Below are 16010 nucleotides of genomic sequence, written 5' to 3' on the forward strand. Positions count from 1 at the left end.
AAGGCCCAGAAAGGTAAAAAGCTACACCCAAAGCCCTCCCCAGCTCTTGGAACCCAGATGCTTCAGAGATACCCATAGCCCTTCTCCCCAGTGCTTCCCCATGTTCCAGTAAACGACAACAGCAGCAGCTCTCCCTCCCCAGCCCCATCACAGTGTCATGGCCCATGTTCTCTCCCTGAAGCTGTTCTAATCCCTGACTGCTCCCAGCCCCCATTAGCTTTCAGACTGAGGATCTTAAAAGCTGTGTGGATCATGAGGTCAGGAGATCGAGACCATCCTGGCTAACACGGAGAAATCCCGTCTCTACTAAAAAAATACAAAAAAATTAGCCAGGCATGGTGGCAGGCACCTGTAGTCCCAGCTATTTGGGAGGCTGAGGCAGGAGAATGGCATGAACTCAGGAGGTAGAGCTTACAGAGTGAGCCGAGATCACTGCAGCCTGGGCAACAGAGCGAGACTCTGTCTCAAAAAAAAAAAAAAAAAAGCTGTCTGGGCCTAGTGAGGTGACTCACGCCTGTAATCCCAGCACTCTGGGAGGCCAAGAGAGGCAGATCACGAGGTCAGGTGTTCAAGACCAGCCTGACCAATATGGTGAAACCCTGTCTCTACTAAAAATACAAAAAATTAGCCAGGCATGGTGGCATGCACCTGTAGTCCCAGCTACTCAGGAGGCTGAGGCATGAGAATCGCTTGAACCCGGGGGGTGGAGGTTGCAGTGAGCCAAGACTACACCACTGCACTCCAGCCTGGGTGACAGAGCAAGACTCTGTCAAAAAAAAAAAAAAAAAAATGCTGTGTGACCCTGAGAATTCTACCATTTACTGAACAAGCTCCCACTGCCAGGTTACGTGCTGAGAATTTAACATGTATGTTTTCATTTAATCCCCGTGACATAGATTTTATTATTATTTTCATTTTATTTACCAAAAACTGAGGTTCAGAAATGTAAGCTATTTGCCTATGGTCTCAAAGTCAACAGTTGATGGATATGGATGTGAACTGAGGTCAGCTCCAGGCTCAAGGTCTCTGCTAACACTGTCCTTAGCAAGGTTTCTCTGAAGAGCCTCTTTACTCATAGGCTGATCGGCAAAGGGTTCCTAAATATGGTTAAGAATCAATAACCATTAAAAATCCCTCACCCTACAAGAAACCCCAACAAAAAACTGGAGCAGTTAAATTAACAAGCAATACACAGAAATGGAAGTACCGATAAGAAAAATAGTTTACCACCCTAGTAATCAAAGAAAAACAAAATTACATGTGTGTATTCCTTTTGGTTTATCAGATTGGAAAATATTTTTTTAAAAAAGAAAAATGTAATTATCTTGTAATGACTGCATTAAAAATCTAGGACATAATTGACTTAATTTACTCCAAATTTGTTGCTACTGTGTTCATAGCACGGACTTTTCCATTTTCAACTCAACATATGTTACGCTTGGGGTAGTTTATTACAATGAACAATAAGCATTCTCATAATCGCCAAGATAAGCCAAGTGCAAAACAGGGAGGGCGGAGACAGAAGGCAGCAGGTGGCCCCACTCGCTCGCGACTCCGGGAACGCCAAGCCTCTGCCCTTAGGAACCTGGGGCGCCGCACGTGGGTGCCGGCCAGGGGTTGCGCCTGAGGCCGCCGACGTGGGGCGCGCGTGGGGACCACAACTCCCAGGCGCCCGCGCGCCGCCTCGCCCGGACCATGTGATCCGTGCCGCGCGGGTCGCGATCACGGCGGTGGCTGCGGCGGCGGCGGCGGCTGAACTGACTCGGAGCGAGGAGACACGAGCGAGCAGACGCGGCCCTAACGCCCGCCCGCGCGCTCACCATGGCGGTAAGTTCCGGGCGCTAGGGAGAGGAGGGGACGCGGGTGGGCGCTTGGGGCGGGGTCTCCTGGAGCTGCTGGGCACCCCGAATCCTCGCTGTCGCTGGCCCGGGGCTGGTGAGGGGTGTGTTGGCAGCATTGCCAACAGCCGGAACAGGGTTGGGGGGACGCGGCAGGTACAGGTTGCCGTGGCTTTGTGGTTTTCCTCTCTATTTGTCCCTCCTGCTGGGAGGCAGTCCGGCTAGGCGAGCAGTTACCGAGCGCCCGCGGTGGCGCGGCTTGAGAGTAGGGGCGCGGTGGCTGAAGACAGCTGGGTCCGGGGTCCCCAGTCCCGGAACTCTGGTCGGCGCCCCAGGGCGGAGGGCAGCGCCTTGGGAGATTCCAGGTAGGCTTCCACGAAAGGGAAAGCCCCGGCGCATTTCAGCCCGCAGCCCGGCGCGCACACCGAACGCACATCCCCGGCCCTACTCTTGTTAAGTTTGTAGCCAGATTCTTTGGGGAATAAAACAGACCCAGCCCCTTTCCAGCTTCCCTACACTTTCAGTCAGAAAACAGCGTTTCGGACAAGCTGTTTTTCTTGGTAGGGTTCACCTGGGCTGGAGAGAACGACAGCTTGCAAGACTCGTTCGTCTTTGAAGAAGTCATATCATTTTCTTCATCCCATGAAGAATGTCATAGAATTTAAGATACAGGAAGCCTGGGCAACATAGCTAGACTCCGTCTCTACAAAAATTAGCCACAAGTGGTGGCAGGCGCCTGTAATCCTAGCTACTCGGGAGGCTGAGGCAGGAGGATGAGGATAATTGCTTGAGCCCCGAAGTTCCAGGCTGTAGTGAGCCATGACCTTCAGCCTGGGCAACAGAACAAGACGTTCCCAAACAAACAAACAAACAACACACAAAACAAAAAACATAAAAGATATAGGAAGTCTATATAGGCCGTTTAGTGAAATGATCAACTGTCCTTTAAAAAGGGAAATAGATGGAAAGCACTTGCAAAAGTTCCCCCAGCCAGTCAGCCTAGCACTGGGACCTTCATCTCCTTCCCAACCCTTGTTTACAAAAAAGGAAGCTTTTCTCAAAGTGTAAGTAACCTCAAATGAAAAAATAAAGAAGAAAACAAGTTCCAGGGATTGCTCCCTCCTTCACCACAGCCCCACCCTGAAAAAAGCACAAATCAGTTAAACTGTCAGAGGCCAAGATTCATCCCAAGGAGGAAAACAAGATTGGGGCCCTGCCCCCTGCCTATCTGACCACAAAGTCCTTTAATTGAAAACTGTAGCCCAGATCGCTTCTCTCAAGTGAGGGTGTGCTGATTTCCATCTTTTCCTCTAGCAAAAAGGCAAAGGTAGAAAGGGTTGAGTGACAGGTGAATCTTTGTCCCTCCGGGGCTTCGGACTCCGTGGGTACTTGCAGTTCTGAACATACCATACAGTTCATCTTCCCAGCTGTCTCCTGCTTCTCTGACTTCAGAACTGTTCTAGCCAACTGCTCTCTGGCCAGGGCAGGTGTCTCTCAGGCAGCTTAGTCCCCAGCACCCCCAGGGAGCCTCCACTGTGCCTCTCTTTCTGACCTACAACCTGTTGTAATTACTTGCTCACTTAAATGTCCCCCATCATAGACAGGTAGCTCCCTAAGGGCCAAAGACTTGTCCCATTCATCTCTGTATGGCAAGGGTCTGCACAGCCCTAGCACAACAAAAAGAAATCTTTCAAATTACTCTTACTGTTCTGTGGGGGTTCAGGTCTATGGCAAAACATGTCTGGGCTGTTTTGGGTTCCTAAGATAACTGGCCTAGGCCCAAGGATGATAGAAGGAAACCAGTTGTGGCAACTCCCTGACTGATTAATTAGCCACTAGGGACATTCCATTCATGCCATCTGCTTTACCAAATGGACTCAGAGAAGGGGTGATCCACAGGCGTCACCCCTACCTCCACCTGGCAGAGATGGTGCTAGAGGCTTCTGCTGAGGATGAGGCCATCTCCAGTGTAAATGGAGTTTCACAGTATTGTTCGTACCTGTTTGGTTTTGTATATCAATCTTGTGTAAACATTTTGCTATGTCAACAAATGTTTTTTGAAAGCCTAACAGGAGAGATCTCTGAGCAGTAGGACTCAAAATGATTTTTTACTTTCTTTTCGGTACTATGTCAGCTTTTTACATTGAGCTAGTGCCATTGGGTGGGTGGGGGGGTGGGGCGGATGTAAAAGCTATTCTTATTTTTAAACTCTTCAACATTTTTTAAACGCTTCAACATGATTTTTATCATGTTGTGATGTGACCGCCTAGATTTCCATTTTGAGGCTCTCATATAATTTACTTGACCAGACCCTGCTGGTTGACAGGAGACCATCATGGTTCCTATGATTTCTCAAAGTGTGACCCCCACAAACACCTGTCCCAGAAACACCCAGAGTACTTGTTGTACACTAAGGTTTGAGAACCAGTACAGGCTTTCCAGAAAGATCTCTGGCTCTGGGCACCTGATTGCTGAGTGACCGTGGGGAGATAAGTGGGCCTTTCTGTGCCTTCCTTGTTAATTTAAAGAGGTTAATAATAGTAGGCACCTGCAGAGATGTCACAGGGAGTGAGGCATAAAAAATGGAAGGTGAACACGGTGCAGGCACATGCAGGCCCTCAGCAGACATGGAGCTGTGTGGCTGTTCTCTTCAATCGGATGCTTTCACATTTCTTTCTCTGTCCTGCAGCTCCACCATCTCCAGTGAGCCCAGTCCCTGGGTAGGCGCAGGGAGGGGTTGGTGACACAAGTCAGACCCCTTTTGGCACTGAAAGGCATGTTAGCTGTGTGTAGGGAGTAGAACAGCCAGGTTAGTCCCAGGTCTCTACCAAACCCAAAGCTGCAGTGTCCAAATCTGAGAGGAGATGCATAGATGTGGTGCCCCGTCCAACCTGGAAACGGAGGCACACTCACTTTTTTTGTTTTGTTTTTTTGTTTTTTGTTTTTTTTTGAGACAGAGTCTTGTTCTATTACCCAGGTTGCAGTGCAGTGGCATGATCTTGGCTCACTGCAACTTCCACCTCCTGGGCTCAAGTGATCCTCCCACCTCAGCACCTCCCAAGTAGCTGGGACTACAGGCACATGCCACCACGCCCAACTAATTTTTGTATTTTTTGTAGAGACCGGGTTTTGCCATGTTGCCCAGGCTAGCACTTTTTTCTTTTACAAGGTTTCAGGAAAAGAGTAGATAGAGCTCAAGATGGGACCCTGTGAAAGTGAGGCCAAACCAAAGGAAAGGGTTCCTAGAGTCCTATCCTCATCTTACAGACGAGGAGACTGGGGTCCACAGGGGGCTTTCTGTGTGTCTGCAGCTCAAGGCCACGCAACTGGTTCCTGGCAGAGCTGGGAGGCAGATCCAGGCAGTGCAGCTTTAGAAACCGTGTCCCTAACCACTAGCCTTGCTGCCTCTGTTCAAACTGCAACCAAGTGAACTGAGCCTCAGAATCTCCTCAAGGGGGCTGGTTAATATCTATGTCTTCCCTGCCTCCTGTGGCTCTGCCCCTGGACTCTGATTAGGGGCTTGAGGAGGCCCAGGAATCTGCACTTTTAATAAGGCCCTGGAGTCTAAGCAGCAGCCACTTGCCAGTGTGTGTGGAGCTCATGACTGGCCTGTGGTTTCCCAGTGATTCACCCGGGACTGACTCTGCCTCTGCAAATATGGCTATAACAGCATCATCATCCACAGCTGTGATCCACTCCAGTGTCCTCCCTTCCACCCTATCCTCTTTGCCTTTTCATCCTGTTGTACCACTGTTGTCCCTGGGCTCTGGTCTTACTCTCCCATCCCCAGACTGGTCCTTGTTTGTTTCCTTTATTTAAGGTGCACGCTTCACCTTTCTCAGGAAATCCAGGCCAGCTACTGGCTGAACATCCTTGGGGGGCTCAGCATGACTATCCTAATTGCACAGAGGCTTTTTCTCATACATTCCTTCCCCTCCCCAGTTTCTTCCCATATTTTGTTCCAAAGTGGCCATATCAGCTTCTTCTGCTGTTTGCATATCTTCCTGAAATGTTAAAACAACCGAAAGACAGCACAGCCCTCATCTCCATCTAGTATTGCACAAGAAAGTGGGCTCTTCTCTGCGTTGTAGCATCTGTTTTCCTCTTGCCAAATGAGGGCCTGGTAAGAAGACCCAGGATCCAGTCCTGATGCTGCCGCCAACTCACAGTGTGACCCTGGGCATGTCACAACTGCCCCTTGGACTTCTGGTGCTGCCCTGAGAAGCTGCATTGAGAGCAGTTAGGAGCACAGAATCTGAAGCCAGCCCACCCAGGCAAAATTCTAGCTAGCAACTTGGCAAGCTACCTAACTTCTCTCTGCCTTAGTATTCTCATCTATGAAATGGAGCTAAGAATAATCATCCCCCCCTTGAAATTAAGTGAGTTAAGACATATAACTTTTTTTTATTATACTTTAAGTTCTAGGGTACATGTGTACAACTTGCAGGTTTGTTACATATGTATACATGTGCCATGTTGGTGTGCTGCACCTATTAACTCGTCATTTACATTAGGTATATCTCCTAATGCTATCCCTCCCCGCTCCCCCTTCCCCACAATAGGCCCCGGTGTGTGATGTTCCCCTTCCTGTGTCCAAGTGATCTCATTGTTCAATTCCCACCTATGAAGACATATAACATTTTTAGAAGAGTGCCTGGCACAGAATAATTAGTGTCATTTCCTTCCCAAGTATGAAAAAAGACAGTTGCTCTAGATTAGTACTTCCTAGAGGCTAGTCTATGAGATTCTCTCCCAGAGGACACTCAGCAAGAAAAAAGGGAGGAGAGAGTTACAGGCTTTCAGAGGTACAGGCTTCTGGCAGTGCAGAAAGCTGTTAAACCTTTTGTCCAATTCCAGTCTCTCCCAAACTCCCTTGACCATGGAATCCATTTTCCCCAGTATCCTGTGCTTCTCCCATGGAACACTTCTGAGAAACACCCCTCCAGCTTTGACATGTATGGGGAAAAAAAGGCACTGGGGTTACTGAGCCCTTACTGTGTGTCACTTTGTGTGGATGGCTTTGCAGTTTTCCCCCAGCTCCCCTCAGAGGGAACTGAGACCAGAGAGAGGCTCTGGCTAACAAATCTGTTTTGTTCCAAATCCTAGACTCAGTCTACTATTATTTACTATCTCCTTTGGTCCTAAATATTGAGAGGGGGAGGATTGGAGACGACTAGAACATGCAGGGCCTGTGGTTTAGGGCTGTCATCTGCAAGCAGAGGTTTGTGGCTCTGGTTTCCGGGAGGCTACGGGACACCCACATGGCACAGCTTCCTGACAAAATGGCAGCTAATCAAATCTGCCTATCCTTCCACCCCCCACTGATGTTTGCCTCTACCGGAACTCCTTTTCTGTAAGAACTGATGGCCTCCATAGCCTTCACAGGAACCCAGTCTCAGTGGGTTCATATCTTCCTCCCTTGAACACAAACTGAGAGTAATCATGCTTCTAAGGAAGTCAGGCAAATCCCTTTCTCTCTCTGTATTCATTTCCCTCATCTGGAAATGAGAGGCGATGGAGAGGGCCTGAAGTTGGGCCAAATCAGCATTTTTCAAACTGAGTTTCAGCAGAGCTTAGATTTCTCTCCCCTCTTCATCCTGAGCCCCATGTTTTATATCACAGAATTACAAGAAAGATTTAAATTGGCTAGTGTTCCCTGGCAAAAAAAGTTGAAAGCCATGGGACTAAAAACTCTGAGGATACTTCTATCTAGTGCTGACATTCAAGGATTCTAATATTTGGCCATTGTCTCAGAAGGCAAAGGCTTCCACGAGCTGATTACAACTCAGCCAGGATCTCCTTAGCTGGGTAACACTGACAGTGTTTGCTGAACTGCTTGTGCTGGCTGAGAAGGGCTTACCTGGGGACCAGAGGCGGCCTTCCCTTCCCTGAGAGGGTGAACTAACTGATAGATCTGTTGGGTCCTCATCTTTCCAAACAGTCATTAGGCCTGGTGTGGGCGTCTAAATTCACCATCCAGCTCCCACCGTACCCTCCTCTCTTGGAGACTGGGAGGAAGCACCGTGTCCTGGAATGCCCAGGGCTCTGGAATCTAGCTAGACTCAGGTTTGAATCCCAGCTCTGCCAACTTACTAGCTTTGGGACCACCAGCAAATTACTTCTCTAAGGCTAGTTTCCCTAGCTTTCCTTCCTGTAAAATGGGCCTAACTGTCCCTGTCACACAGAGGACTGTTATGACAATGAAATGAGATGATGTAGAAAAAGCCCTTGATGCCACCCTGAACACAGCGTGGATCAAGCACCCTTTGAAAAGGCATCTGACAGGCACTGCATGGTCACTGCTTTTATCTGCAGTCTTTCCTGTAAGGCTGTGAACTCACCAGGGTCAGATACATTAATCTGCCTCCAAAATGCCGGGCACACGAACTGGGCTGAGCAAATGTATAGTGAATGAGTGGGCAGATGTGGAGTACAGTGAAGACAGCTGCCTCTGGGCCCCTTGACGATAAACACTGTGGGATCTGTCTAGACTCCGCAGGACAAAGAGGACTCTAGGTTCCCATCACACGGGAGCCTGTCCCGGAGCTGCAGCAGAATGGCTAGGGCCCCAGGAGGTAAGAAGAGGCAGTTGCACTTGGAAGGCATGGAGGGGACATCCCCACATAGTCTGAGGACACTGTCACATCCCGAGCCAGTTGGCCCAGTGAGGATGGGCACTCCCATACTTCTATTCTCATATGGAGCAGGGCCAGCTCAATTATAGCTCTGCTGCTGACCCTCCTGGGCAAGTCTCAGCTCTTTATGGCCTCAGTTGGCCCTGATGACTTCTGCTGGCCCTTTCGGCACTTCCAGAGACTCCATTTTTCTGGACTCCCAGAGGAGGCGCTGGAGAGCATTAAGGACCATGACTTCCACTGCCCCGCGCCCCATGATGCCGATTCCCTTCTCTTTCAGATGCATTTCATCTTCTCAGATACGGTGGTGCTTCTGTTTGATTTCTGGAGTGTCCACAGTCCTGCTGGTAAGAATTGGGGAGCTCAAACTTGTAGCTTGGAAAGCCTTGTAGCACTAGGCAAGGGAAAATCCGGGTTCTCTTGATTCTTGGTGGGCATTTAAGTGAGGCTGATTCCTCTGGCATAAACACTGAGCAGGAACTTCACATTTATAATTCCATTTGCAACCACTCCCTTTCAGATCGCAAAGGACTCCATTATCTTACTGATCCTCACAAAGGCCGAGAGAGGCAGGGAGGCAGCTTTTCTGTTACAGGGGAAGAAACTAAAGCCCAGAGACAGGAAGAAAGACTCATGCAGGGTCACACAGTAACTATGCATCAGAGCCACAACTAGATCAAGGCTTCCGGGTGCCACTTGGCACGTTCCTTATCCAGCGTTCATTGTTCTGCACCAGTTCAGAAGTCCACAGCAGCTGCTGGAGATGAGACACCAGTTTGAAAGAGAAGAATATTCCTTTGATTTGAAAAGGCAGAGTTTGTCACTAATTCATGAAGAAGTTATTTTTCAAGTTAAATAACTGCATCTTAAAAATAGACTGGAAACAGCCCAAATGCCCGTTATTGCGGGTGCAGATTAAATCAAGTATGGTCATCCCTACAATGGGCTACCATTTCTTGTTATCTGTTGCTAAATAAACAGTGGCTTAAAACAAGTCATTTTATCATTCTCTCTCAAGGTGCTATGAGTTGACTGGACCCAGCTGAGTGGTCCTCACTGAAGGTCTCATGCAGTATAGTCAGACAGTGGCTGGAAGTAGGGTCATTTGGAAGAGTTCCTCACTCTCATGCCAAGTGACTGATACTGGTTGTTAGCTAGGACCTCAGCTGGAGTTGTTGGCTGAACACCTACGTGTGGCATCTCCTATGGCTTGGGCTTCCTCGTGGCAGAGTGGCTAGATTTCAAGATCAAGTGTCGCAAGAGAACAAGGTAGAAGTATGTGGCATTTTCAAGACCTAGCCTTGGAAATCAGATAGCATTACTTCTGCCTTCTTTGTCTGAAGCAGTCACGAAGGTCTTCCTAGGCTAAAGGAGAGGGAACAAACATGGACCCCACCGCTTGATGGCAGGAATGTTGACATCATAAGAAGGGGATGTGGGGTTGGATATATTGGAGTGGCTGTCTTTGGAAAATATAATCTATCACAGATACGATGAAGCCACTGGGGAAAAGGTAAATCTGTGTGAACTGAGGTAAAACTGGATGATAAAGTCAAATGCAAAGGAGTATGTGTAGATGGGATGCTGTCATTTGGACAAACAGAGGCTGATATATACATTGAGTAACAGAGGTTGCTCTGAGGAGGAGAATTGGGGTGAAGGGAGATTGGGGTGGGAAGAAAACTGATTTTTCTTTTTTTTTAAATGGAGTCTCTGTCGCCCAGGCTGGCATGCAGTGGCGCGATCTTGGCTCACTGCAACCTCTACCTCCCAGGTTCAAGCAATTCTCTTGCCTCAGCCTCCTGAGTAGCTGGGACTACAGGCATGCACCACAATGCCCAGCTAATATTTTTGTATTTTCAGTAGGGACGGGGTTTCACCATGTTGGCCAGGCTGGTCTCAAACTCCTGACCTCAAGTGATCCACCCGCCTTGACCTCCCAAAGTGCTGGGATTACAGATAAGAGCTACCACACCTGGCCTGAATTTTCACTGTATTCTTTTTTGCACTGTTTGAAGTTTCACCATGTACATGAAATTACCTATAATTTTATATTTTAAAAACCTGCATCTATCAGATGATTTCCTCCTGGGAGCCTTTGGGAAAAAAAACCCGTTTTTCCTTTTCTTACACTCAACACACTTCTGTGACCAGATGTGTAGGCTTTTCCTCAGTGACCAATTTTCTGATACCAGCTGAGTGTCCTACAACTCAGTTCAAATCTGACACTAACCAGAGTTAGTACAGATCCCACAGGTTAAGGGCACAGTCCCACAAGGCTGCCCCCTGCTTCAGGCACCAATCGCCAAGTCCCAGCTTGTCTCCCGTACTTCTGGCCAACTGACTATACATCGGGGTTCCCATAATGCCTTCATTGGGGTCAATTATTTGCTAGAATGGTTCACAACACTCAAGGGAACACTTAAAAAGAGTACAAATGGGCCAGGTGCGGTGGCTCACGCCTGTAATCCCAGCACTTTGGGAGGCCAAGGCGAGTGGATCACCTGAGGTTAGGAGTTCAAGACCAGACTGACCAACATGGTGAAACCCCGTCTCTACTAAAAATACAAAAAAATTAGCCAGGCGTGGTGGGGGGTGCCTGTAATCCCAGCTACTTGGGAGGCTGAGGCAAGAGAATTGTTTGAACCCAGGAGGCAGAGGTTGCAGTGAGCCAAGATTGCGCCACTGCACTCCAGCCTGGGCAACAGAGCAAGACTCCATCTCGAAAAAAATAAAAAGTACAACGAATAGCTGGGAGGAAAAGATGCATGGAGCAAGGCATGTAGGAAGGGGTTCAGAGCCTCTAGGCCCTCCCTGGGCTTGCCACCTTCCAGGTACCCCCCATGTGTTCAGCAGCTGGAAGCTTTTCAAATCCTGTCCTTTTAAAGAAATTATTCATATATAATAGTTGTACATGTTTTGGGGTACATGGGATATTTTGATACCTATATACAGTATTCAATGATCAAATCAGGGTAACTGGGGTGTTTATCACCTCAAACATGTATCTTTGTGTTGGAAACATTATAATTCTATTTTGAAATATACAATAAATTATGGTTAACTATAATTTCCCTACTGTACTGCTGAATACAACAACTTATTCCTTCTAACTGCATTCTTTTGGGTTTCTGTGGAGTCTTCATATAGAGGCCTGATTGATGACCTCATTGGTCACTGGTGATCAATTCAACCTTGAGTCCCTCTCTCCTTCCAGAGGTAGGAAGTGGGCTGAAAGTGCCAACCTCCAAGCACAAGGTTGGCTCCCCTGGCAACCAGCCCCCATCCAGAGCCCATCCAGGAGCCTCAGCCATCAGTCATCTCATTAGCATATAAAAAGACACCACTTCAGAGTTTCCAAGGGCTCTAGAAGTCGTGTGCCAGGAAACCAGGGCAGAAACAGGATATATATCTCTCATTATGTTGCAGAGTCCAGTAAAATACTTTAGCCGGACTGCTTATTATCCCTCTTAGTGAAACAAAAGTAGTGATTAACAGTTATATTTTACACAGCAGCTCTAATAAGCACTTGATATTTGCTGTAAAATAATTTATTGGGTTTTTCCCCTATTATAAAAGTAATATATATAAAAGAAACCTTAGAAAGTTAGGCAAGAATATAAAAACCATCCGTATCCTACTTTGCTGAGATAACTATTACTCTTGTGCTGTTTATCTTTCCTTCCAGACATTTTTTGCCTACTTACATATAAACAGGACCTTACAGTACTCATCCCTTAACAAGAAGTCACAACAGATTTGTGCAGCCTGCCAGGGGAGTGGCTGGGGTGATGGTACATGGCTTTTTCAGTCTCAGCCCCTGGCTTTTTCAGGCGGCTTCTCTTCCTTATCTCAAAGCCACACTCCAGTAGGCCAATCCTGCTAAGAAAGGTCTGGTGAAGACAGTGAAGAAGTTCAGGGCTCAGCAAGGGTGGGGAAGAAGATGCAAGAGAGAGGTGGATGGAGTGGATTCCATGAACAGGTGGAGGTGCTGGAAGGGAAACAGTGCTGGCCTGGCCAGGTCTCCACAACTCTGCCTCCTTTGACAGGCATGGCCCTTTCGGTGTTGGTGCTCCTGCTCCTGGCTGTACTGTATGAAGGCATCAAGGTTGGCAAAGCCAAGCTGCTCCACCAGGTGCTGGTGAACCTGCCCACCTCCATCAGCCAGCAGACCATCGCAGAGACAGACGGAGACTCTGCAGGCTCAGATTCATCCCCTGTTGGCAGAACCCACCACAGGTACAGGCAGTGGGTATGGGAAAGGGGCAGAGGCCTCACATTCACCCTGAGAGACAGGCTGGCCTGGACAGCATTAGCCCCACTTCACAGAGGGGACAGCGAGGCCCAGAGAAGGACCAGGACTCGCCAACAAGTGGTTATAAATAGCCAAGTCAACTAGAGCTTATGTCTCCTGATGCCCAGGCCAAAGCACTCTCTGTGAACAGCCACTTGAAAGGCTCAGAAGGCTTTCTTTAGGGAACTGTGATCTTCAGATGCAGGCCCCTATCTAGCAACTGGGGTGGCCACCCACCCTCCCCCAAATCTCACCAGTTCCATGGGTCACTAGGCTCCCATATCCAGGAGGGGATCTGCAACTGTCCTGAAGCAATGTATCCCACTTGGTGGGAGGAGGAAGACAAGCTCTCCTCTCCTCCCTTCCCACTCAAATCAGGCAACCATTTAGGGTCCCTGTTCTGCCCTCTGTCCAGCCCCAGCCTCACCTGTGCTTAATAAGCCTGCCCACTCCATCACTAGCCACCCTACATGGGTGTCTCAGATCATCACAACTGTACTGCAAGGGAGGTATTCTCATTCCTGTTTTACTGATAAGGAATCTTGAGTTCAGAGAGGTTAAGACATCTGTCTAGGCCACTTTTAGTAAGTGGCAGGACTAGCAACTGATATGTCACCTAAGTCCATGCTTTTTCTTTCCATTGTCATACTGCCTCCCAAAGTAGATTCAGGGGGAAAATATGCCTTACTGATGATTTTCTCTTATTCCTTCTCAGAAAGATAGATTATAGATACTTTCATTTTCCCCTTTGTCTAGGATGCCAGGAAGCTCGGCACCAAATGTAGTGAAGATATGTCTCTTTAAAAAGAAATCTCTTGAGTTTTTTCTGGGGGTGGGGGTGGGGGGCAGAAAGAAATCTCTCCTGGGTTAAGCATACAAGTTATAAATAATCAGGTCACATAACTCAACAGCTTTCTACTCCCTGATATCAACTCCCAGCTTCCTCATTACCAGCTCATTACCAGGATTAACTTGCTTCTCCTTTTTATCTAGGTGGTATTTGTGTCACCTTGGCCAGTCTCTAATCCATGTTATCCAGGTGGTCATCGGCTACTTCATCATGCTGGCCGTAATGTCCTACAACACCTGGATTTTCCTTGGTGTGGTCCTGGGCTCTGCTGTGGGCTACTACCTAGCTTACCCACTTCTCAGCACAGCTTAGCTGGTGAGGAATGTGCAGGCACTGAGGCTGGAGGGACACGGGGACCCCTCTTCCAGACACTATACTTCCAACTGCCCTTTCTTCTGATGGCTATTCTTCCACCTTATTCCCAGCCCCTGGAAACTTTGAGCTGAAGCCAGCACTTGCTCCCTGGAGTTTGGAGGCCATTGTATCAACCTTCCTTCTCAGCCAGCCTGCATAGGGCCCAGGCCTGGTCTTGTGTTTTAAGATGGCTGCTGTGACCAAAGGGAGAATGGAGAGAACAGGGGTGGCAGGGTTACTGAGCCCATGACAATGCATTTCTGCAAACCAGGAGTTTCCAAAGATTTCAAGCCAGGGAGAAGGGTTCTTGGTGATGCAGGGCATGGAACCTGGACACCCTCAGCTCTCCTGCTTTGTGCCTTATCTACAGGAGCATCGCCCATTGGACTTCCTGACCTCTTCTGTCTTTGAGGGACAGAGACCAAGCTAGATCTTTTTTCTCACCTTTCTGCCTTTGGAATACATGAAGATCATCTCTTCTATGGATCATGTTGACAAACTTTTTTTATTTTTCCCATTGAACTCCTAGTTGGCAATTTTGCACATTCATACAAAAAAATTTTAATGAAATGATTTCATTTTATTCATGATGGATGGCAGCAACTGCTGAGACCTACTTCCCTTTCTTGGGGGGAGAATAAGTGACAGCTGATTAAAGACAGAGACACAGGACTGCTCTCAGGCTCCTGGTTTATTCTCTGATAGACTGAGCTCCTTCCACCAGAAGGCACTGCCTGCAGGAAGAAGATCATCTGATGGCCGTGCGTGTCTGGGAAGCTCTTCATGGCCTTAATGCCCTTCTTTATCCTTATCTTTCCTCTATGCAAAACAAAAAACTGCATCTAATAATGTTCAATACTTAATGTTCTCTATTTATTACTTACTGCTTACTCGTAATGATCTGGTGGGGAAACATGATTCATTCACTTAAAATATTGATTAAGCCATGGCAGGTACTGACTGAAGATGCAATCCAACCAAAGCCATTACATTTTTTAAGTTAGATGGGACTCTCTGGATAGTTGAACCTCTTTGCTTTATAAAAAAGGAAAGAGAAAAATCACTGCTATATACTAAATACCTCACAGACTAGATGAAAAGATGGTTGTAAGCTTTGGGAATTAAAAACAAATACATTTTAGTAAATATATATTTTTACATAGTCTATGACTGTTCTGTTCTCCTCATTCCAACACAACAGAAAGCACCTGAACCCGTATAACAGAGGGTGAGTGGGGCTAATAGAGCTGGTAGTGCTCTTTATAAGCCTGTCTGAGAACAGAGTCCATCCACCTGCTACAAAGATAACTCTGCTCAGGGAAACCCAGCCCTGAAATGCTGCACCCAGGTAGACACCCCAGAATGCCAACTGAGGCAAGTCATTCTTCATTCATATAACAAGTATTAATTGAGTACATGCTATAAGAAAAGTAACTGTCACATGGACTATAAACACCTGTGTTGGCACAATTATTTAGCATCTTCTCTACCTGTGGGCAGAAGCAAATATAATAGCCACTAGTTAATATACAATAAGAAAGCATATATATATATATATATATATATGCTTTAGAAACAGTGATTATATGGGTAGACCTAGTAGGCAGTCCATTGCTTCACTCTTCAGAGCCCAGTCACAAAAGGTGATGTTTTTCCTAAATTCCTAATTAAAATTTTTTTTTAATTTAACAAATAATCTGGCTGGGTGTGGTGGCTCATGCCTGTAATCCCAGCACTTTGGGAGGCAGAGGTGGGCGGATCACAAGGTCAGGAGATTGAGACCAACCTGGCTAACACGGTGAAACCCTGTCTCTACTAAAAATACAAAAAATTAGCCGGGCATGGTGGTGGGCGCCTGTAATCCCAGCTACTCGGGAGGCTGAGGCAGGAGAATGGCATGAACCTGGGGTGGGGGGGCGGGCGGAGCTTGCAGTGAGCCGAGATGGCGCCACTGCACTCCAGTCTGGGTGACAGAGTAAGACTCTGACTCAAAAACAAACAAATATCTATATAGTGCTTATTCTTTGTTAGGTAGTCTT

General features: G+C 47.5%; 1 protein-coding gene across 3 annotated transcripts; it reads left to right on the forward strand.

Moving 5' to 3' along the window:
• The first annotated feature begins 1613 nt into the window (after positions 1-1613).
• Positions 1614-15133, forward strand: SLC31A2 (solute carrier family 31 member 2). 3 transcript variants are annotated; one of them, XM_010370452.2, is made up of 5 exons: positions 1614-1827; positions 8754-8820; positions 12523-12712; positions 13761-13932; positions 14043-15133. In XM_010370452.2, exons 1-4 carry the CDS (start codon positions 1822-1824, stop codon positions 13927-13929), a joined length of 432 nt encoding a protein of 143 aa, XP_010368754.2. In that variant the 5' UTR covers positions 1614-1821; the 3' UTR covers positions 13930-13932; positions 14043-15133. The 3 variants fall into 3 exon arrangements, with proteins under 3 accessions (XP_010368754.2, XP_010368755.2, XP_010368753.2); XM_010370453.2 differs by having other exon boundaries at positions 14342-15133; XM_010370451.2 differs by having other exon boundaries at positions 1615-1827; positions 13761-15133.
• Positions 15134-16010: the final 877 nt, after the last annotated feature.

This window comes from Rhinopithecus roxellana, chromosome 16 (assembly GCF_007565055.1).
Source record: "Rhinopithecus roxellana isolate Shanxi Qingling chromosome 16, ASM756505v1, whole genome shotgun sequence".
In the NCBI taxonomy this organism is placed as follows: domain Eukaryota; kingdom Metazoa; phylum Chordata; class Mammalia; order Primates; family Cercopithecidae; genus Rhinopithecus; species Rhinopithecus roxellana.